The sequence below is a fragment of the Gymnodraco acuticeps genome, unplaced genomic scaffold, assembly GCF_902827175.1.
Source record: "Gymnodraco acuticeps unplaced genomic scaffold, fGymAcu1.1, whole genome shotgun sequence".
In the NCBI taxonomy this organism is placed as follows: domain Eukaryota; kingdom Metazoa; phylum Chordata; class Actinopteri; order Perciformes; family Bathydraconidae; genus Gymnodraco; species Gymnodraco acuticeps.
The window spans coordinates 3,517,552-3,542,029 of record NW_022990966.1 but is presented as its reverse complement, the minus strand read 5'-3'; the positions used below and the strand labels follow the sequence as shown (position 1 = coordinate 3,542,029).

The 24,478-nt window shown below is 40.6% G+C and overlaps 1 protein-coding gene and 2 non-coding genes across 4 annotated transcripts; 1 reads left to right on the top strand and 2 right to left on the bottom strand.

Annotated features, from left to right (window-relative positions):
* Positions 1-316: 316 nt before the first annotated feature.
* LOC117558894 (tumor necrosis factor alpha-induced protein 2-like) lies at positions 317-11,902 on the bottom strand. 2 transcript variants are annotated; one of them, XM_034235394.1, is made up of 12 exons: positions 11,796-11,902; positions 7,806-8,006; positions 6,620-7,262; positions 5,766-5,877; positions 5,534-5,656; positions 4,742-4,839; positions 4,530-4,622; positions 4,312-4,438; positions 3,738-3,857; positions 3,258-3,413; positions 2,406-2,527; positions 317-1,324 (listed from the first exon to the last, which is right to left on the bottom strand). In XM_034235394.1, exons 1-12 carry the CDS (start codon positions 11,845-11,847, stop codon positions 1,177-1,179), a joined length of 1,995 nt encoding a protein of 664 aa, XP_034091285.1. In that variant the 5' UTR covers positions 11,848-11,902; the 3' UTR covers positions 317-1,176. The 2 variants fall into 2 exon arrangements, with proteins under 2 accessions (XP_034091285.1, XP_034091286.1); XM_034235395.1 differs by lacking the exon at positions 11,796-11,902 and adding an exon at positions 8,178-11,785.
* Positions 11,903-22,063: 10,161 nt separating this feature from the next.
* Positions 22,064-22,270, top strand: LOC117558946. The gene has a single exon (XR_004570894.1). It is a non-coding gene; the product is annotated as a small nucleolar RNA U3 (small nucleolar RNA).
* Positions 22,271-22,918: 648 nt separating this feature from the next.
* Positions 22,919-23,125, bottom strand: LOC117558947. Its single transcript, XR_004570895.1, has one exon. It is a non-coding gene; the product is annotated as a small nucleolar RNA U3 (small nucleolar RNA).
* Positions 23,126-24,478: the final 1,353 nt, after the last annotated feature.

Here is a 24,478-nt window from a genome sequence, read left to right as displayed (position 1 = left end):
AGTTCCACGTAGCTTTTCTAGTCTCTTAGTGATTTACAGGACTTTATGTTTTGAAACAAATACAAATGTTTGTATTGAATTCAGTTTAGTTTTATTTGAAATTATCATGTTTGTGTATCTTTATCTAAACTGGGTGAGATCTGAAGTTTAGAAATAGAAAATCATTTTTGTATTGTTGTTGCATTTTGACCTTCAGGGCCACCATACTTAGGCTTTTGTACTCTTACCACATATTTATGTTATCATTTATATTGTATTTTTGATAAAACAGCAGAAAAGCAATGGAGTATTCCATTATACAGCATCCAGTTAAATGTCAGCCTCATCATTTCCCGGTTTTAATGATCATATTTTTACGACCGTCTTCCTGCACACACAGGATACATAAACACAGTCCAACTTTCAGGGAAAAACGACATGCTGACAGTAATTTGCAGCAAAGGCACATCCTTCCTCTGCCTTAAAGAGGTGCAGATTATTATTCAGAAATAGTAAACAGGAAACACCTCTGCCCAGCAGGTATTTCCACACAAAATCTCAATGATTTCCTGCGTTCCAGTGTTGAATTTGCATTCAACACTCTTTTTACAATATTATATACAACAGATGAAGCAAAATATACACATCAATAATAAAATACTATAAAACTGATTCTTAAAACAAGTACTTGTTTCCCAAACATATACATTCATGTTACTCATTAGTAAAAAGCACAAGATCTGTACCAAATGTAATGTTTTGAACATTCAAAGATGTGGGTGAGGTTTTTTTACTTTTGGACATCGCTCTGGAGTAATCGGAAACACCACTGAAATTATTACAAAAATAGTTTAATACTATTCATTTTGTAGTTAATCTTTAATGGCAGAAATATTCGGTTTAAACAGAATGATTACCCAAAAACAAAAGAACAATGCAAAACATTTTGTATGTGAACGTTCAGCACAGCTTGATGAAGCACCATATTTACCAGCAACAATAATGTGAACTGTAGCTTATTCAAACACAGTACTCATTTTACATTATTATTTTCAGCATAAGTAACATTTAGACTGAGCCTTGTCACACCGAGAGAGCAGTGTCGACTCGTTATAATCAGAACATGATACAGTAAACGATATGTACAACCCGCCTTTCAGCCAACTTTGAAATGAGGATAACTGAGTGATTTATGGCTCATTTGACCTGAACGAGGGAGAAAAAGGAACGAGGCTGGGTGTTGCTTCCTATTTCCCTCAAAGTGTGCAGAATGTCTGTGGCGGATTTCCTGTCAGCTTTAGTGAGGTCGGTCTTGAGCTTCAGCAGAGCCAAAACATGTTTTTCACTGTGGATGAAAGAGGAAACAAATCAACCCACTTGCATTATTTGTTATTACGATCTCAGAGAAACCTGAACATGGTGCGAAACTGAAGGTTATTTCACTTAGATGTTGATCAATGAAGGTCGGGAAGTACTTTTTTCATTGTTTTTTTGCTCTGTCTTTTTTGTATGAGCCATAAATGCGTCCTATATTATTTGAACCAACAAGGAAGCAATGGTGGCAGCTATAAGGAGCTGATAACATAACTGTTTTTAAAGTCAATCAAACACATTATCTGTAATGTACCTCCACTAGAGGTCTGTCAATCAAAACAATATCAAAAGTTAGAGGTTGGTGGCATGAAGGAGTTGTAGAGGTCGTGTTCAGGAGGTTTTAAAGCCTTTGGGAAAATAAAGCATATTCATGTTTTCATTTGCCAGCTTATTTCTCTTATTATTTAAGTCGTTCCTTTAGTGGTTCTGGCACAAGACATTTTTCAATTATTAATCTTGTATTCAACGCTCCCATTGGCGCCTATCAACCAATCGTTTTGAGATAGTTGTACTTTCATGTATTAGCATTTTGTGCTACTTATACTCCACTCCATCTGTTGGCACACTTTCATTTTGGAGAGATAAAGGTGTGCTTTCGATTTGCCTCGCTATATTTAGGCAGATAGCATGCAGGGTGTCTGCAGATACACACACTGACACACTTCTAGTGGGTCAGAAGTGATGATAGGGATTATTTGTATAAAAGTCTATAAATTGTGCCTTTAAAATAAGAATTTTAAGGTCAACATGTAGCTTCACTTTTAAACAAGTCTGGAAATCTTTGACTCTGACTGGAATCATTAGTTGTAGCCTCCTTATTTCACTGCAGTTCTGTGATGGCACACCACAGCACTTCCACCGACACGTGACTACTTTTAGCTCTCAACGCTGTCCTGCTGCCAGGAAATATCTGAACATATTTTCACTTCCTGGTCCTTTGCCCTTCAGGGGGTTTGTTTATCCTCCACTAATATAAACCACTCACAGCATGATACTGCCCTTATGAGGTCAGCTACATTGCTTTGTATATATTGTTTGATTGCAAAGGTTACCTGAGGTCAGGGTAATCAGTTCCAAGTAAGACGACTTGCATCTGTATGGCGGGGAGATCCTGGAGTTTCAGCACTTCTGCAATCTTGAACAGGATTTCCTTCAACCAATCCTCCTCTGATCCCTGTGATGACAGAGCGCTTACATCATTCAGAGGGATCTACACGCCGATTGTTTTTGGAAACATTTGATCTGTTTTGGTTTTGTGGAGTTTCCCTGAATAACTTATTTATCACACACTGTGGTCAGCTCAAGGCTAAACCCAATTACCTTTTTTTTTACAATCAAATCTCGAATTGAGGTTTTCCAATGAACACTTGAAAAAAACACGCAGATATCAAAAATCAACAAAAAATCCAAATAACTAAATCCTCAATTTGAATTAAATGATCAATTGGATAACATTAGTCCGTCATTTGTTTATTAAATGAACTTTCTTTAATGAATTTAAGTCATCAGTGTGTGCAGCAAGCTTGAGAGCAAACTCTTTAAGGTTTTTTTTTGGAACTTTAACGCCAGGAAATATGGATTGAAGCACTATATTTTTACTTCTCGACTTGACAGTGCTCTGGAGTTATTGGAAATATTTTGATCACACAAGCTGGAAACAATTATGTGCTGCCTGAACTGGAATGTAAAACCAAAAAAAGTGTTATACTAAGAATACTAGTGCAGCCTTATCTTTATCTGCAACTGTGCAGAAATACCAGGTTTTAACAGAAAAAAAAAACTGCTGATTAAACTTCAAACTTTTTGCTACAGCCCTTGTCAGTACAGGTATTTCTGATGTTGAACTACAACCAAAAATGAGTTTGGGGTAAAATATAATAAGTGATTTTGTGCTCCATTCTCACCATTTGGACGAATAAATGATGCAAATTCTCTGCGTTGTCCTTCACAGTCAGGTAGGCCTTCAGCTGTTGCATCTTGTCCTTTAGTTTTACTTTTCCTTTCAGGAGCCTCCTCACATATTCTACTGTAACCTCCTGCTCCAGCTGGCCCATCAGCTCCTGAAATGAATACAATTGAATCAAATCAGAGCAAAAAATGAATAGTTTCTGCCTAAAATGTAATTACATTTACCTTCATAAAGAACCAAGCAGTTCATTTTGGGTGAGTTTTAAGAACCATACCATTGATACACTAATGGCTTTAATTCATTTCTTTACAGCTTGAAAATCAGTGTGTTGACTTTGAAAACGTGTTTCAGTAGTTTAATCCATGGCTCTAAACACAACTGATGTCCATCTAAACTATAGCATACTTTGCACAATGTTTATAAATCTAAAGTCTACATGAATTGAAATGTGTGTTTCATGCTTTCTTCAGTCTACCTTGTGACAGGATTCAGTTGAACCCTGAAGATCTTGACCCTCTTTGTTGATGCCGTCCAGCAGCTCCTTAAACTCACTCTGGTGCAGCCAGTCGCTGGTTCCCAGTTTGCGGTACTGCGGCTGTGTGGGACCAACCATGACGCATTAGAAAGGAAACACTTCCATGCACAGTGGCAGAGAATACAGTTACAGGAGGATAGGATTTCAACTCCTATGTTTGGTGCCAAAATATATGTTAGCCCATCTATAACTTTTCCATTGCAATAACCCCAAGCCCATTGGATGCATAAATCATTAAAAGTCACCTAAAATAGAAGGTTTAACAATCTAATACGAGGAAATAGTGCATAAGTTGGTTCCCTTTGTCAAACTAAACTATGACATGTGTGTTTGGGTAATGAACAAAATATGTTGTGGATGTGGCATTGTCACCGTGCTTTTAGACCAACATTATGGCTCTATAGGAAGGATGATAATTCAGGCTTTAGTACACAGGCCATATGTGTACGTTGAACATGCATTGTTGATTTGTTTTTTTCCCACAATATTTGTTGACAATAATAAAGAATCTTACCTTGAGGCGCTCGTGCAAAGGTTGTAATAAGTATGTGTGGGCAGATTGTTTCATGTCAGTCAGAACACGCAAACAGTTCTTCCTCACATCTTCTGTGAACAGATGTCTCTCCTTATTGAGGACTTCACTGCAGAGAGAGCAAATAAGTCACATTAGCTTACATTTCTATTGTGATAGCATGAAGGCTACGCTACAATGCGTGAATGTCAGAAACGTACCTGAACTGTTTGATACAGTCGAGGTTGGCCTTGATGAACGACCTGCTGTTTGCCTTGTTCTGCTTTATGACGTCACTTTGGAAGCTCTTGTAACTGCACAGGTTATAAAAAAAACATTTTACTTTCACTTCGTTATTGTTGTGCTTATCAAACACAAGATAAAAAAGCTTTTGTAAACAAAATATTTTGAAGATAATCATCAGTCTTGTTACCGGTCCATTAAATCTTTTGATATATGGCACGTTATTCTCTGGGCCTTGTGCGGATCTCCCAAAACCTTTGTAGATGAAGTCACCTTACCGTTGATGAGCTAAACACAGATGGAGGATTCAGGTTAATGACAAACGTTAAAAAACAACAACAGCCTAATTCTCCCAAACAGTCAAACCAACTAAAAACTGGACTGAGTGGACTTTCTATAAATAACTTAGACCCTGACTCACTGTTAATCTTTTTCTAAAACTGTTTGTTTTTCTCCAGTTTGGTCAATATGTAAAACTGCCTGGGAAAACTTTATGTTGTAAAGTACTCTGACAAGCTACAACTTCTTCAAGGTCTAAACGGCAGAACAGAGGATATGGTTGAATATTATATTTTTACATTTTGTTCTCTTATGCTCAAAAGAAGCGCATGACATGATGCATGGCAAACACCTATTTCAAACTTCTTGTCAAATCCACATAACAGAAGATAGAAGCTTTTTATATTGATACCGTTATAACAACGTATTGTTTTCAGCCACCAGAGAGCAGCCAAATCAATCTGCTAGCTCACATTTGACATATTATCAACTATATAAGTTGACACACTTGTTAGCATTCCAATTTCAACATTGACAGATTCAGAGCAACATGATCCCTCATTAAGATACAAAAAAATGTTTAGGAGTTTGTGTCCAATATTCACTCTGTTTGTTGATCTGATTTTGGTCTCCACCTACTACTACGGGACTAGCGGTTTTTACCGCCTCAAAGCTTGTTCTCTGAAAAACTGTTTAATTGTACCTGAATTATGTCGTATGCCACAGGACTAAAGAAGCAGCCGTCCTCTGTTTCCGGCTCCTCTCCTTTATTCCACTTTTCCCTTTCTTCACCCAGCACCCGGCAGATTATTGTAGTCAGCTCACCCTGAAAACACAACAACATGAAGCTGAAACAGTCTTTTCTACACAGTAAAATAAAGATAACACTTTAATAAAACTAACCAAACTACAACAAAAACAGCAGCTCAGGTCACCTGTTGGTTGCTCAGGTATTCATCCTCGAGCGATTTCAGTAACCTTTCAGGCAGCAGCTTTCCCAACGGCCCACTATCGATCTCGCTGTGTAGCTGTGGCTTTGCAAGGATTCTGAAACAGACACCAAACATCACAACTTTCATTACATGTTACTTGTTAGACGCTTTTATCCAAAGCGACTTACATACTCAATACTGTGGGCAATCCCCACAGGAGCAATTTGGGGTGAAGTGTGTTGCCCAGGGACACAACGACATGCTGACTGCATGGGGTTTGAACCTGCGACCCCCTGATCCGAACACCAACACACAACCCACTCCACCACACGCCTTCATTAACCCCTCGAGACATCTTGAGCATCAAGGTTTGGATTTCTGTGCATTTTTAACAGTTTTTTCTCATAATATTGACTTCATTTTCTTAATTTCAAAACAAGAACAGGCAGTGTTTTTTCAGTAAAAGACATGTGGGTTAATAGTTTGGAAACTTCAGGGTATGACTGTGTAGAAGTGACTCAATGAAAACTGTATAACAAAACCTAATCTGAGATTTGCGCAACTCCTGCAACTGATTCATACTAAATGATATAAGAGTTCTCAATTATTTGTGGGTCTTTTCTTGGACCACTTTTAAATCAAAAATGTTTTCTCTGATTATAACTACGTTCCCTTCGGACTCTGTGTTTATTACTTTTTGTACCCCTTAAACGTAAAGACTTTTGGGAGTCAAAACTACAAGTTTAATTCTCAAATACCCTTAAAATGAAAATACTCAAACTTGATAACCGTGACAGTACCAACACAAAAACACAATATCATGGAGTTTTATTCAAACAATTGAAGCCATGACTTACTCTGGATAATACTCGTTCACCCAGCGCAGGAGGAAAGTGCGATCCTTGTCCACCAGACCAAAGTCTGCGATGTTCATAAGACTGGCGCTTAAGGTTTGGTGGTATAACTTGGAGTAAAAATTGCAAATGTCCATCTCTTGTGGGTAGCATCTCTTCACACCGCCCACCACAGACAGCAGATCCTCTTTCAGCTGCCTGCCCATGTTGGTGATGTCTGCCTGGATAGTAGTCAGTTTGATCTGGCAAGCAGAGGGTGTTGAAGGGTTTTCCATACGTTCTTTCACCAAGCTGAGGAGTGTGGAGTCGTGCAGCTTTCTCCATCCACTGGGCCTCCAAGACGGAGGTGTCTGATCCCTTTGTTTCCACAGCAAGTCCTGGTCCTCCTCCTGCATCACGGCCTTCACGGCAGACGTCAGACCCGCCAAGCTGTCCTCTTCCAGACAAAGAGATTGTCCCAGAGTCTGCAGTACAAGGTCTTGCAGGGCCTTGCGGTCTGCCTTCAGTTGGTTTACTTGTTCCTCATGATGTGTAAAAGCATCTGACTCCTTTAACTCTCTAAACAGACGCTCCTCTTTTTCTATCAGCAGCTGGCCGGCTTCAGACAATAGTTTTTCCTGGAACATCTGCTCATATGTGAGGATCACTAAGGGGAAGAAAAGTCGCAGTAAATAATACCATCCTACTACCGTCGCAGTAAAACATTCCCCAGAAAAAGTCCTGTATTTATAATTACTTAAGTTAAAGTATGTGAGACTGATCAGAAACATGTAACTAAAGTATGAGAAAGTCTTGTTGTGTTTTACTATTATATATCATTTTTTTGTTTAATATTACTGCTGTATAAATGTGCATGATAAATGGTTCCTCTAGTCTATGGATCATTAAAGTTGTGCTATTATTCTGGTATTTCATCTCGTGCAAAACTTTCATATCTTTTTATGAGAAAACATGAAAGCAGCCCTAATTTCAGTTCTGTGACTATGCATTTTCCAGCCTATCCAAATACTTAGTCCTTCAGTGTATCATAATAATAAAAAATCACCACAACTAAACTAAATATACAATGTTTTGCTTGGTATGCACATGATAGAGGAGAGGTGAGTCCCACCACCCAAAAATGTTAAGTTAATAACGAAATGATGATTATTGCCACATTAGCTTGTGCTGTTTTATGTATTAAACTGACCGGGTTGGGGCTCCTCCTGTTGGGGTAAGGGGGATCCATCCGTCAGGCTGGAGGTGTTGTTGTTGACAGCCGGGGGTTGTGGTTGATTTCTGGTGCCGAACCCGAACCACTTTTTACGGGGGAGGAAGTTCCTAATGCCGCATGTGTCAGTCCTCATCGTTTTCCTGGAACAGATACGGTGCCAGCAGCCAGAAAAACACTCTGAAAACATACATGGAGACAAAAAGTAAATAATCAAACGTTTGTTGATATAAAAAATAACGGTCGAACCAAACTAGTTAAAAAGCTAACAACAATTTTAGCAGTTTTTTTGCTACATTAGCAAGATATTTTGTAGTGTGTTAGTCATTTCCTTCAACAGACGCTACTCACCCTTATCTTACAGTGCTTCTCTGTTGATGCCATTCAGCTGCTGTGAGTCTTTTAAAAGCTACAGCAGCAGGCTCCTCCTGCTTGATCGAGCTATGGAAACCCCCCCCCCTCAGAAACACACACACACAGCTGGTCTTTTTTTAAACACATGATGAGCTGAGGAAATGCTGGCCACTTTTGTTTGGTTAAGAGTGAAATTCCCCGACGATTTAAAGGACTTAACATTATTAAATGTTCTAGAGACAGGATAAACCCACGCTGGTGATGTCCTTACTTTTCCCTCTGGCAACAAGTTAAGAAACAAGACGAATGGTCTCGACTGATGGAAACACACTTCCAGGCAAAGAAAAAGCACATTATTCATTCATCTAACAACATTTGTTTTGTTTTAGGTCTAATACAATTAGTGTTGTGTTAGATGGACTGGAGATAACTCTCCCTGGATGTAATTATGTGCAATATACTGTAGTGTCATGTGCACAGACCAACATAATACAATAAAAAACATCACTAGTACTGTTACTCCAGTGCTGTAATTTGTAATGGACAACAAGACAACACCATCATTGACCAGATTGCAAAATACTATAAGACTTTGTATGTAAGGAAATTACACATCATACAGTGTTTGTGGTGAAGAAATATGAAGGTAAACATTCAACGCTTTCTTCGAAAACCTCAACAAAAGCTACTTATGTGAAATAAATAACATCTTGCTAGATTTGCACTTTACACCACTGACTTTTGCATTACCCTCATTCATACTAAACCAAAGTCTTTTTTACATGCATTTAAGGATTTGCATCTAAAAGTAACTATTTGTGTTGTGGTTCATTTCCTTTTGTTCTGCTCATAGCAGACCCATCTCCGAACTCCCCTTCACTTTGATCTTGACTACACATCTGGAACGTTTTGTGACTGCATCTTTCACCGTTGTGACGCTTTTGCATTGACAAAATCGCATGACTAAAACCTTATCTGTACTTTAGTTCTTGTTACAACGAATGTTTCAAGGGTTATTTATTCATGATGACACATCACAGACTCACAGGCTGAAACCAAACCAAGTGCCGCAGCTGGTAAACATTACAGATCACAGTATACATCTACCGAAATAAGACTGGTCTTTTGCAACTTCCTCTGGCTAGCCCTTTTCTCCATTTTAGGTTGAACATTATAAACAGAAAGCAATAGTAAGTCTTATGGATATTTTACAGAGGAAGCTTACAGTTATACAAACAGACAAACATACATTCAAGCACATTTATCAGTACAACTTTATAATTATTTGTAAAGAGTGGAAGTGTGTACTGCACTACACAGCTTCACATACCTCGGGATCCAGGTGACTGATACATTTAAAGACCTTTATAAAGCTAATTTTGCCCCCCTTTTGTCCCGCGTACAGGAAGACATCGACCGCTGGTCAGTGTTGAATCTGTCTCTGGTTGCCCGAATTAATTATATCAAGATGAATATACTCCCCAAATTTCTATATTTATTTCAATGTGTGACCATTTTCCTCCCTCAAATGTTTTTTCGGAAAACTGACACTATTATTTTGAACTTTATTTGGAACAAGAAAACTCCAAGGATACGCAAGCAATTTTTACAGAGACCAAAGGCGCTGGGTGGACTTGCTCTGCCGAATTTGAGGTTCTATTATTGGGCTACTAATCTGAGAATAATACAGTCCTGGCTGCAGTCTGACTCACAGCGCTCTCAGCCTGTTTGGCTTGAAATGGAGGCTGCTTCCTGTAGTCCAGTATCTCTTTCAGCATTGGCTCACTCTCCCATTAAGACCCCCTCCTCTGCTTACACTAAACATGTAATTGTCAAAGCATCCTTGAAAATTTGGAATCAGTTCAGACGTTTCTTTGGTCTCCAAACATACTCTATATTAGCCCCTTTAACTACAAACCATGTTTTTCCTCCATCCTTAGTAGATGGCACATTTACTATTTGGTCTAACCAAGGCATTAAAACATTCAAAGACCTTTATATTCACAACACATTTGCTTATTTCCAACAGCCATCTGACAAATGTGCACTACCTAGGCAACATTTCTTCAGGTATCTACAGATTCGCAGTTTTGTTAATAATAGATTTCCTCAGTTTCCTAATCACCCAACTGATTCACCACTAGACACACTCCTTAGGCCTAGGTTACCTAGTCTGAAGGGAATGATGATCTGTATTTACGCTCAGATTTATTCTCTTCGTTTGGTTACCCTGAACTCCATTAAATCTCTTTGGGAAATAGATCTTGGGGAGGAGATTTCTGAGGAACTCTGGGAAAAAGCCCTTGCTAATGTACATAAATCTTCTATTTGTGCTAGACATGGACTGATTCAGTGCCAAGTTGTGCATTGCACACACTTTACTAAGCTCAGGCTCTCTGAAATATATAAGGAGGTGGACCCAACTTGTGACAGATGCAGCCAAGCACTGGCGAGTCATGCACACATGTTCTGGTCTTGTCCGGTCTTACACTCTTATTGGACTGAAATCTTTAGATCACTGTCAGAAATCACTGGAAAACCGATCGCTCCTTATGCCATGACCGCACTGTTTGGTGTAACCCCACCCACATGGCCACTCTCTTCTCTGGAGACAACCTACATAGCCTTTGTTACTTTTCTAGCCAGACGCCTGATATTGCTCATGTGTCCAATACCCCCTTCGCACACCTTGTGGTTAAAAGAAGTCCTAAATTCAGCCAAACTCGAGAAAATAAGGTGCATAGTGAGGGGCTCCCTGGGGAAATTCCACAAGATGTGGAGCCCATTCTACAGGTATATACGGGAGCTGGACATGCCGGATGTCTCTGTACAATAGGGTAGTAGACCTCCGGTGTTAAACTGTGATTAGTGGGTGACTGACTGACCAACAAGTGTTGTGTTTTTATTTGATATGTTTGGTCTTTTTGTTCCATTTATACACATTGTTTGATTTGTACTTTATTTGCCTTATTAATAATGGACTTAGACTCAGAGCCTTTAGTTTTTGATTTTGTTGTTGTTTTATTTGTCCTGTCTCAGTCCTTTTTTGTTTTGTTTTATTTATTTTTGTTTTGTTTTTTGTCCTGTCGGACTCAAATCGCACTGTTGTCATCCTACTTGTTTGCCAACTGCTATTGTGCTGTCTGTTAGGTTGTTTGTTTATAAAAAAGAACAAAAAAAAGTTTTTTAAAAAAAAGTGGAAGTGTGTGTTTAGCTCAGTTGGAAGCATATTCCAGTGACTGATGGCTATAAATCGTAAAGCCGATTATAAACAAAGGCAATCCGTCTCTGTCTTAAGGTTTTTTGTAATGTTTTTTGTAAAGCACTTTTAATTGCAAGTTGTTGAAACCGCATGTTGCCACTTGAGTATGTGGTACCAGACAGTAAATATATCCAAAATAAAATGTAACCTTAACTCTGACTATTTCTCTTTGAATAATATTTCCTAATTGTGAGAAAAACCTGTCTGCTATGGCGGCAGGTTAGCTGAATTTGATCTGCCACAGCCAACAGATTGGCAGATGTAAATGTCCTTCCTGGTACCATCTGTCATCCATAAACACTGTTAGTAACTTTAAATCTGAAAAATGCTGTGTTGTCAAATGTGTTTCTTACCTTTTGTTCTGCGTCGTCTGCGGGGAAAACAGCCGCGAAGCATTAAACACATGGCTCCTGAAGGCAGCACGGCTCAGAGGTGTGTGGAGTTCATGCAAGGATTCACACTGAAGTGAGCAAAAAATGCAAAACACATTTGATGTCAGGATGTTGGTTAGGTGCTGTTTTGAGATAGTGTGGTATTTTAAGGTGTGCACCTGTGTGTTGTGAGAGTGAACGCATCAGAAGCTTCTCAGACTGTGGGTGAAGGTTTGCTTTTAGAGCCTACATTGATAAACAAATACAGGAACATTATTATCCTTATCAGGACCAGGGGCGTTGCCTGGACCTGGAAACATTCGGGGCTTAGCCCACAGTGGCGGCGCTACAGTCGAATTTTCTACTGCAAGACTCCCCACCAGGGGCGGTTCTAGGGGGGCCGGTGCCCCCCTAACACTGACCTCTGACCCCCTGTAGCCCCCCTAACAATGAAAAGTCTTTTTTTTTTTTGTCTTAAATGTATATTTTCTGGTACTCGGTTTGCCAAAAACCGCAGGATTTTGTTGCTGTAATGTGAGATTGTGCAGACACCCTTATGTAAAGTAGAGATGTAACTGTTCATTGCCTTTATTTTTATATAAATATAGTGTTAGTGCAAACATTGCATTATAACTTAAGCTGAAGCTAACAGTAATAACTATAAGATCTATCTGAAATAAATAAGTGTACTGAAACAAATACCAATAACTGTATTGCATTGTTTTCTTATGCGCAATTACTTCATACTGTCTAGTTCTCTTTTTCGTCCTGCATTTATTGTGCCCCCCTCAGAAAATAACTGCCCCCCCCCCAGTCAAATTGGTCTAGAACCGCCACTGCTCCCCACACGCACATACACAATTGCGCCATCTGGTGTCACAAACGTGTGTCTGCATTAGCTTTGTTACGGCAATGGATTGTGGGAGATTCTCATAGCACGTGAGGATTTCTTGAGGGTAAGGTGCCTGTATTATCTCGGTGGACAAAATGTATGTTTTTATTTTATAAGGACAATAACGTACTGTTGTGTTTGTTTAGTTTAATGTTAATTGTTTAATGCTCACAGTCACAGCAACATGTTTTTGTGTGATTGGTTTTATATGATTTATCAACGTGATCATCAATAGCTAATCTGAGCACCAGACCCCAGCTCACGTGTCCTTTTATGCTGTCCATTGAAATGCAGGAAAGTAATCACCAGCTCCGAGTGATCTGTTGCCGAGGGGACACTACACCGGAGTTACATAAGCAGAGATAAAGTGCTATTTTGAGGGAACTCACCTCCTCTGGGGTCCCCCAGGAAGAATTTTTTTAAATGTTGAAGTTAAAAGCATCAATCTTGTGCACTTTGAGAGCAACATTAAGAGATATGGATACATCTCTCAACACCCATATGTCAACAAAAATCAAAGAATCAGAATCAGAAACGGGTTTATTATTTAAAAACACTTTATTTTCCAATTAAATCATAAACTATGTCAAATTATTAGAAGTTGTTAGTAATCAGATTAAACAGAAAAAAGGGATGGAAGGAGGAAATAATAATCCTTCATCACTTGCTGTTTGCGGTTGAAATGATCTCTTTTGCTGGCCAAACATGCTGGATGGAAAGCAGTGATGTCTCACTTGCCTTGGCCCTGTATCTGCAGTCCCTAAATCAGTCATGTTACCCATTGACTCTTGTCTGTTCTGGTGTTCCTGTTCATTGTTGTCTCCATTGTCGTTCTTGTCTGTTGTTTCTCCTTCTTGTGTGTCCCTTTCTCCTGTTCTCCTTTCTTCATCCTCTACTCTGTTTGGCTCATCTGTGATGACTGTGTAGGTAATTACAAACAAGTATGTAAGTCAATCAGTTTCCAGCTCCGTCAAATAAATGAATTTCAAGATACACAAATTTGTCTTCATTAAAATGAGTGTCACCACACTGTCACAAAATTTAATACTAACCAATTGAAAATAGTTAAATGTACATCTCTTGTAGATATCACTGTTAGAGTAGTTATCTGCCAATAGGACATAATCATTCCTATACAAATGCAGTTTGAGTAATTCACTTAATATATTCACTTCATACTTTAATATAGTCATTTTCACTTGATACTCTAATATAGTCATCTTTCTGCATTCAAAACTAAGGAAAGCTGTACAATTTGACAGGATAATGAGGAAAAAAGGCCTCCGACAATGCAGATCATTTTGTGATCATATCAATTTTAAGATGGGGGTCAAGGCTTAATATTTGGGAGCATAGTGTCCCTTGCCCCCTTTCAGGAGCCCCACTGGATTGGCTTTGATCTGAAAGCTTGTTAGCTGGCTGTCCATCTCATAATGTACACATAGAAACTAGCTGTCAATAGGAATATCAATCAGAAGAATTATAATTTCATGCAAAAATCTGTCACAAAAAGAGGTTGCACATTTAAATTCAGGTGTTGTTATGGCAACGTCAGTGGCCAAACAGCCACATTTACTGCTGCAAATACGTTCAAACATGCTGTTGACACGTAAAGCAGTGGCAACTATGCCACCATTTCAGCTGACTTTTCCTCAGAAATACCGTCACATAACATCCATATATGTCAGTGCTAGGTTGATGCTTAGCTAAGCTAACTATGAAACACTTTCACTGACAGGACTCCGGATCAACTGTGTAATGTAAGGTAGCTTCTAGCTTCATGTCGAACACTGACAGTTCAAACCGGAGAGACGTGATGTAAGAATTACATATTTATTGTTTACACGTCATATGAATGAAATGATTGCCATGATAGTACAACAGGAGAATGTAATGGTGTTTGGCGATTAGGCCCCCGGTTTGCAGGATAATCATTCAGGAGGGAAAGCACCGCTCCGATGAAATCCCCGGGGTCTAGACACTGGTGGTGGTGATGAGTAGGTGAGACCAGTCTGAAGGAGGAAGGTTTAGCTTTGTCCTGAAGGAGACGGGAGGCGAGAGGGGTGGAGGCGGGTTGCGTGTGATCATCTGCAATGACAACTGACAGGGAGGAAGAGCAGGTATTTAAGGCATTTGGCATGTGCAGCGATTGGCTGCTGAGGCGTGACGCCCTCATATTTAATGAGGGGGGAAGGGAGCCATAGAGTGACGTGTGAGTGACTCGAGTTAGGTCTTCCTTATTGAACTTGCGCTAAAGCTTTCATTTCAAACCGGAGAGACGTGATGTAAGAATTACATATTTATTGTTTACACGTCATATGAATGAAATGATTGCCATGATAGTACAACAGGAGAATGTAATGGTGTTTGGCGATTAGGCCCCCGGTTTGCAGGATAATCATTCAGGAGGGAAAGCACCGCTCCGATGAAATCCCCAAAACCAGTGAAGTATGAATACTGAGATGAACTGAGTTGCTTACCTTGTGGGGTGACTGGTGATCTGGGGAGGAGAGATAATAGATTAACACGTATATGAGCGACACTGTGCCGGAATCACTGCCGGAGCTTACTGGTCATGCTGAGACTCTGACTGCCGAAATCAGTGCCGGTCTTATCTGAAAACGACCTGCGGGTCGCATGCCTGGCCAGCAGGGCTTGACTACGCCGAGGAGCGAGCGGTTTCGTTTTGTAACGGTGGCCCAACGTCCACGACACCGAAGTGTACGGTAGCCTTCCGCTACGACACCGAAGTGTACGGTGGCCTTCCGCCACGCCTGACTTCGCAGGCTATATATATATATATATAGCCTGACTTCGCAGGCTATATATATATATATATATATATATATTTCTCTTTATTCTTTTTCCTTTGTTTTGTAACTGACACCGAAGTGTACGGTGGCCTTCCGCCACGCCTGACTTCGCAGGTTATATATATATATATATATATATATATCTTTTCTTTACTCTTTCCTTGTTTTGTTACTGACACCGAAGTGTACGGTAGCCTTCCGCTACGACACCGAAGTGTACGGTGGCCTTCCGCCACGCCTGACTTCGCAGGTTATATATATATATATATATATATATCTTTTCTTTACTCTTTCCTTTGTTTTGTAACTGACACCGAAGTGTACGGTAGCCTTCTGCTACGTCACCGAAGTGTACGGTGGCCTTCCGCCACGCCTGACTTCGCAGGCTATATATATATATATATATATATGTATCTTTTTTCTTTACTCTTTGTTTTGTAACTGACACCGAAGTGTACGGTAGCCTTCCGCTACGACACCGAAGTGTACGGTGGCCTTCCGCCACGCCTGACTTCGCAGGCTATATATATATATATATATTTTTTTTTCTTTACTCTTCATTTATTTTCCTTTGTTTTGTAACTGGCACCGAAGTGTACGGTGGCCTTCCGCCACGCCTGACTTCGCAGGCTATATATATATATATATATATATATATATATATATATATTTACTCTTTCTTTATTTCCTTTGTTTTGTAACTGACACCGGAGTGTACGGTGGCCCGAGTCCACGCGGACTGCAGGAAATACATTTTACACTGATGCGTTTGAGCAAGGCCTGGGAATGAAATACCTGTGTGCCGGAGATGAAGCCCGTTACCTGTAGTTGCGGCGTGAGACGAGACATTATTCCCTGTGGGCGGGGCCCGCGGAATTAAGACAGGAATGCAGTTTTGAATATCGGGAACCTTAGTGAGACATGTATACTTGTGAATGTGTTTGAGCCACCACCAGTTATATGTATAACTACCATAGTTAGGGTCTGAGAGATCTTTGGGGAGCCCGTACGGCGCTGATGTCCGGACGAATGAAGGTTGTGAAGGTGGAGGAGGACCACCGTCCTAGTTGTTGTAGGGATGAGGTAGAGAGACCTTGATTAGCAGCAGAGGTGGCTGCACCTATCCTGAAGGAATGCCCCGGGTATGATATGGGTGATAGGCTGGATTTAGTGAGAACTTGGTTGAGGTAGGAATTGACGGGGCCATGACCCTGCGAACCACTCTCCCTGGAAGAAACCCCCCAAAACCCATGGATGGGCGGCATCCGTGAAGACCTCATTGAGTCAGAGGAACGCACGAGGCCATCGTAAAATAAAGTAATTCCGTTCCAGTGGGCGAGCAGGAGGGACCAGAACCGAAGGTCTGAACGGCAGCCTTCGTCTAGGAAAACGCAGTCATGGAGGTTGTCGACCGCTGATGCTGCGTCCAGGAGGCGGGAGATGAACGAGCGCCCCTGGGGGATGACGTGCATGGCGAAGTTGAGGTGTCCGAGAAGGGAGAGCAACTGTTGTTTTGTGATAACTTGTTGCTCGCAGTATGACTTGGTGATGTCCTGGATGCGCTGCGATTTGTCGGAGGGGAGAGACGCCTTCATGTCTATGGAGTCGAGGATGATGCCTAAGAACTGCGTGTGACGGGACCTAACGTTTTCTCTTTGGAGAGAGGGACACCTCACTCCTGAAGCAGTGTTTAAGCTTGGCCAGTGAGATCCCTGAGCTGTCCTGTGGCGGGTTTATGGGGAGGAAGTCGTCCGGTAGGTGAAGGACGGAGGGGATTCTGACGATGTTCAGCAGGATCCAATAGAGCGCTTCCGAGAAGGAATTGAAGATGCGGGGGCTGCTTCTGCACCCGAAGGTCGTGCGAACGCGAAGATAGAGTTTGGACTCCCACTTAATACCGAACAAGTTCCACTGAGACGGATGAATGGGGATGATTTGAAGGCATCGGTAATGTCCGCTTTGGAGAGCCGAGCTCCGTGCCCTGTGAACTTGATCATCTTTATTGCATTATCCACTGAGGCATGGTGAAGGGAGAACTGATCTGGAGGGATGATGCTATTGGCGCTGCAGAATGGGCCGGAGCAGGGAGCGGACAGATCGAAAATCAGCCTTTTATTTACGTGTGGCTATTCCGATGGGATTTGAACGGAACACTGAGAAGGGGGAGGAGCTAAAAGGACCGATTATATGTCCTTTGAGAAGTTCTTTGTCGATGAGCTGGGAAACTATGTTGGGTTCTTTAGCGGCTGACTGTAAGTTTCTTGCTACGAAAGTCACTGTGGGAGATGGGAGGACCCCTACCCTGAAGCCTTGGGAGAGCCCTGACGGGAGATAGTCAACAAACACGGAATCTGTAGATAGCGCAGCTGCTGGCTGAGGGATGTTAATGGGAGTGGAGGGGTGATATTCCAGAATGTTTTTTTTTTTTTTTTTTTTTTTAATGTGTTGATGTTTCTGGCGCAGAGCCACTGTGACGGCCCGTCCACACGGTGGCGTGCGTTACAGCTTCCAAATGCTTCTGCCCATTCACTTTGAATGGGGTGACGTCACTTTTAGTAGAACTGTATTTTGGGAAGCGACGTGGAGCGTTTGCTGGCGTTGCTCGCTTCAAAAAGTTGAGCAACGTTCAACTTTTGGCGCCTCGGCAGAAGCGTCAGCCAATGAAATCCCGTTTATGCAAATCTGCCGGTACAGCGCTAGCCAATCAGACCGCGTGTATGTTGGGAGAGACTACGCAGGTAATTCCTCATATTCCAAAAATGTGAGGGAAAATTCATTATGGCGGTAGTGAATCACCCGGTGCTGTATGATCAGTCTCTGTTCGTCTACCGGGATACAAACCAGAGGAGCGAGGCATGGAGGGAGGAGGCAGAGACAGTGGGTGAAACTGGTAGGTTTTCGCCTGTTGGGGATTTATTTTTATTTTTTTCCAGTTTACTTAGTTTTAACATTGCTATTGCTTTGTGTGTCGGGGGCAAGAGATTCATGTGATTGGTTGTTGCTGCTGTGCGGACCAGTAGCGTAGGCAGAAATGTACTTTAGGGTGGGCCTGTAAAATATAGGGTGGGCCAGATTTTTCTTCTGCGCATCGGAAACTAACCACGATCCCGCCGGTACCGGTGGCAGGTTACTTTTAGAATACTTCCTTTCCTCTTCTTTTTCTTCCTCCCTCCTCTTCTTTTTATCTTTTCTTTTCTCCTTTTCATCTTCTTTTTATCTTTTCCTCTTCTTTCTCTTTAGAATACTTTCTTTTCCATAACAGATGGGTATGTTTTGGTGAACGGGAGACACGTATTTTACTGTTTTAATGGCTTATGAAGAGCACGAACACAACATTTTAGTGTCATTCTTGACAGCTCTCTCATCTGCACCGTACATAAAAAGAAAAACTCACCCAGACTGCATTCTTTGTACTGTCTTAAAACCTTTCCTTGGAAAAGTGTATGCATTGTAAGGTGTCCTTGGGTGCTTTGAAAGGTGCCCCTAAATAGAATACATTATCGTTATTATTTATTATCTGAAACGATGTAATCACTTTTAAAACTTTTCCCAGTTACTTGCCCCATGCATTCGGCAGCAGCAGGCCATTCAGTTAGATTTGATCCCGTTATGAATGTCATCATTTCGACAATAAATAAATGCTACATAAACGTTATCTTCCACGTTTTATCTAAACATCTCCGTTTCTACCTTCCAATATGTTTTGAAAGAGAACTCTCTCTCTCTCTCATCTGCGTGCGGGGCGGGGCCTCACGGACACGCTGCATCTCTCGCTCGCAGATACGCTGCAGCGCTGTGCACACGGTTCTGCCGGTAATGAATATTACATTGTGAGGAAACTTTCCACCAATAATTCCAATAAGTATTCACTTCAGGTTTACGAAAGTAACTGCACTCAGTTTACTCGTTTTTTCAAATGTAACGCCAGCTGAATGTACTGATTTTTTTTTTCTTTCTTTTTCTTCCGATTACGTAACACCGTTACATGTATTCCGTTACGACCCAACCCTGTGTAAGGGTCGAGTGCAAACGTTTTCGTTAAAACTAGTACCTGAGTGCAACGGAAGTTGAAGCTCCTGTGGCGGAGTCTTCCAGAGCCTGGAGGCGAGCATCGATAGCTATCATGGAGCTAGCCAGGGATTGCAGGGAGCCGGCCGCGCTACTCTCCATAGGGGTGTGTGACGCTCCCGGACTGGCGAGCCTGAGAAGGGGTGGATTTTTTGGAGAGGGACGGGATCCTGGAGGGCTCGACTTCCTGCCCTTTTTTACCTCCGCGGCTGCGGCCTCGTCCTGCTCTCTGGGAAGCTGGCTGGAGCTGCTGCCCCGGACTGGGGAGCTACGCTGGAGACCTGGTCCGAGAGCTATCGCCGCTGAGAGAGAGTGAGGCCTGGGGCTGTGGGAAAGCCCTGCTGCAGGAGCCGGGCGATGAGGAAGTCTTCCTCTGTTGATAAGCCGCTGTGGGGAGCCGAACCGGGATCGGAGACTTCCAGAGAAGGTTCGTGTTCCGAATTGTCCGAGTTGGACATCTTGAGCTTTGTTTCTTACGGTTTTTCTCACGAGAAGCAGTATTGTATTGCAACTACCATTGCGTGTGATCATCTGCAATGACAACTGACAGGGAGGAAGAGCAGGTATTTAAGGCATTTGGCATGTGCAGCGATTGGCTGCTGAGGCGTGACGCCCTCATATTTAATGAGGGGGGAAGGGAGCCATAGAGTGACGTGTGAGTGACTCGAGTTAGGTCTTCCTTATTGAACTTGCGCTAAAGCTTTCATTAAGTCAACATTTCCCAGAGAGCTTTCTTTGAAATCACCAGGTAACGCTAAAAAACACAACATTTAGATTTTATGACAAAGTGTTTATTTAATATATCTGGCTAGCTATAGCTACTTGCTAACGGTTTAGCTTACCCCCGCGATTCAAAGTAACGTCAACGTAGCTATAATTTATGCTTTGCTTACATGTTGACATAACTTGTAAGTTTACTGACATTTACATACCTTGTTCACCTGGCTCAGGTGGTGGCTCTGGGGTTGTTGTGTGAGCCACCACTTGAGAATTGCCGTATTTTTTATTAAAAAAATGTCTAATGTCCATCTTCATAAACTCCGCGTCCGCGGCTGAAAGTTTAAAGTTTAAACACTGTCACAGAGGAGAATAAAACACGTTTATTTCCATGCAACTCTCGGATTGGTCTGGTGGTTGCCTCTGTTGCATTCACTGAACACGGGAAATTACAATTCTACCATCCTCTAGGTAAAGTACGGTTAATGTATTATATTATTGAGGGAGAATTTGTCCGGGGCTAAAGAAAAAGCCCGGATGCCTACCCCACCCAGGCGACGCCCATGATCAGATGTCATCTTCAGCATTTGGATTTAACTATCAACACTAAAACAATTACTCAATGATTATCCTCCACAAATTCACGTTGAACTCTATTACTGCCTATCTCATCTCGCCAAGGCACAAATCAACAATACTTTTACTATAAAAGTTAACTTTTCAAAACATCTCACTGTATAGCACATGTCACAAGCTGCATTTAAATACTAAAAATAAACCAAGAAGGTTTCAATTCCTTAGAAAACAGAGAAGGCAGAAGCCAATTCATAAAAGAGCGGTGTGGTTTCTTGCATGTTACATACAATATAATACAAATATACAAAGTACAAGTTTACTTGTTACTATGCAAACAGATGGTAATATTATTATTCATTGAACCAATGCATCTGAAGTTGTTGATTTGTATGACGTAGTGGCACTAGGGGGAAAAGTCAAGAGGTGACCAAAATCAGTTGGGTTCATCCTATGGGTTACATACATTTGATTGGAAATGTATATGTCAATTTATTTCAGTCAGAACCAAAGTAGTGTGCTCACGAATCCCTGTTTTGCTGTTTTACTTCCGCATGAAGAAACATTATACAAAATAAAGGAAATAATTAGTATTTAAAGACTTCTGTGGATGTCTTTTGTTTCTTTTTTCATGTATTGTACATTTATAAGGAAAGATATTCAAAAAGAAGAGGAAGTGTTTTGGGTTTTTCTGTCATAACATATTCACTGAAAAGAAAAAGTGATAATCTCACAATGATGCAATACAAACATGTCAAGAAGAAGAGGAACTGCTTTGATGCTTTCTGTCAAACATAACCTTTTCACTTCAAATAAAAAAAAAAAAATCTTTCCATAATGACACAAGAACTGTCTTGGTCGAGCTGTAGTGCAACTTTGCACAACATGAGCCAAGTTTCTAAACAGTTGCTGCACACACTTGCATCATAACCAGAGTTAATAGATGTGAAAGTGAAACTGTACCAGGCTGACACCACAACAACCACATGAGTGCAATCGCATTTTATAAAGTGGAGCCTTTATGGGAAATAAGATGTTTACAGTATGGCTGAGGGAAGGTTTAGTTCTACCTGAATACAGTATGAGCTTCCTCGGATTCATACATACAGCAAACAGAAAAGTCTAACACCAGCAGTGAAAGTGGTCGTCTGCAGACATAAGACCCTGAGAAACATCCAGAACAACCCAAGACTTTTCTTTCAGGGATTATTTCTGTAGTTGTTGACTTGGGAAATGTGTTTCTAAAGAGTTTGGCCTCGCTGCCCACGATGAAGTGTTCAGATGTTTCCTTCAGAGCAGGAAACTGATGGGAAAACTGTGTTTCTTCACCACTGTTGAAGACTGTTCAGAGTTTCTGAGTGAGACTCTGATGGAGGAAGCCTTGTCTGAGTGGAGCATTATTCAAATGTGAAAACTACATTTCAATTTAAAGGGGAAGTTGCTATCAGAAACAATGCCCGACTGTTTTGGACGTAATATGATCGGTGCATGTTTACATTAGCATCGCTAACCTGTACGGCACAGAGCATGTGTGTGAAGAAGCAGGAAATAAAAAGGAACTCACCTTGTGGTATAACCAGCAAGAGAGAAAGCCTTTGAGCTCCATACTGTTTCAGAAATAATCCTTGATAATCCATGATATGGCATTTCATCACCGCATAATCTGCCGGTAGAATCTCCCGCATGAGCTCAGCCGCCTCCTTTTTTTTAAATCTTTTTTTTTAAAGCTTTATACCCCAAATCAGCCATTTTGAAACAGGAAGTGAAATAGAGGGATATGAAGCATGGCTAGAATGGGTGATCTGTTTGGTATTTTGAGTCAAACACTTCATAGACATGTTTTTTATATATTTTTATATATCTGAGACCTATTGCCTAAAAATAGCATGATAGGTGCACTTTAAACGTTTCCAGAGGTGGAAAAGGATGAATGTATTGATGTGTATTTCCATTTTAAATGTATAGGTTTAATAAGTGTTGAGTGAAAAATAATCTTCATTACAATTTTAAGTGGACATTTTATTTTCACATTTGAATAATGCTCCACTCAGACAAGGCTTCCTCCATCAGAGTCTCACTCAGAAACTCTGAACAGTCTTCATCAGTGGAGAAGAAACATAGTCTTCCCACCAGTGTCCTGCTCTGAAGGAAACATCTGAACCCTTCATCGTGGGCAGCGAGACAAAACTCTTTAGAAACACATTTCTCAAGCCAACAAATAAATAAATGATCCCTGAAAGAAAAGTCTTGGTTTGTTCTGGTCGTTTCTGCAGGCTCTTATATCTGCAGACGACCACTTTCACTGCTGGTGAACTCCTGAGGGTCACAGAGACACTCCTACTACAATCAGGGGAAAGGGTGGCATATTCCTGCTAAATTTGACATGTACTGATGGATAAACTGATTTTCATATATTTGTGTCCTTAAAAGTACCTTTGATCGTCTTACTGAAAACTCATAAACGTTGAAAAGCTTCCTCATGTCAAACCAAGATTCTTCACATGTAAATATAGTCGTAAGAGATTCATGAAATTAATTAAACAAGTTTCATATTTTTTATTAAAAAAAGATAAAACATGGTCGATCCATTATAATTTCCTCTGTAATTCATTTTGGTTCGCTTTACACCGACTGGGAAACAATTACTGAAGTATTTCATATATATATTCATATAATTGTCAGGAATTATGAGAACTTTAGTCAATCAAAAACAAAAAAGTCACAACAACTGAAAAAACATACATATTTACAAAGACAAGAAAGCAGAATTACGATTAAATACATACATTAAAGGTGCAAAGAAAATCACATTAAGCTCGTTTTCGCATGGGTTCCTGCTTGAGACATCACACAGGGTTATGTGACATCAGAGATTTGACAGAAAACAAAGGAAAAACTCATATTTTACAAAAGAAAACCCTAATTGTTTAGATTGAAGGGAGTTTGGAGCGCTTGCACACACTTTAAACGTCTCAAAGACAGTCTGCTGGGTTTTCACAGCGCTTGACACATTCACATGTAAAAGGTTTCTTACAGTTTTATCAGTTTTACATTTTAAACCCAAACTAAAGTCAACAATAGGATAATCCCATCCCACTGCTGAGAAAAACTCCCCTGAAATCTGCTTTTTATTTATCAAATCTGCAGCTTCTCACAAAGTTTCACAATCTTTAATTAATTGATCCGGTCCAGTTGGCTAAATGTTTGTTCCTTAGAAATGTATCGTGCAGTTCCTCACGATACTGGATACACTCTTATTGTGTAATGGAGTTCATGCGTCACATTTATTGACTTATTTTAGTGGAAACATATGTGTTCTCTACATTTGGCTGTGAGTTGGAGGAGACATCCAATTTCTCACTCCTTTGTCAGGCTGCATTTGTTATGTTAATCTGTATAGTGGATTTATTTTCTTGATTGATTTTTAACTTCATGTCAACTTAACTTATGCAAAATCCACTTTTTCATGTCTCTTCTACATCAACATGTGTCCCCTCTGTGTAAAGAGATTCTGAAAGTCACAAGAAAAAAGATTCTCTCTTTTTGTCCTGATCCATTTATATAAAAACCTGTCTGAAAATGAGCTGATCGGAATTTGCCCA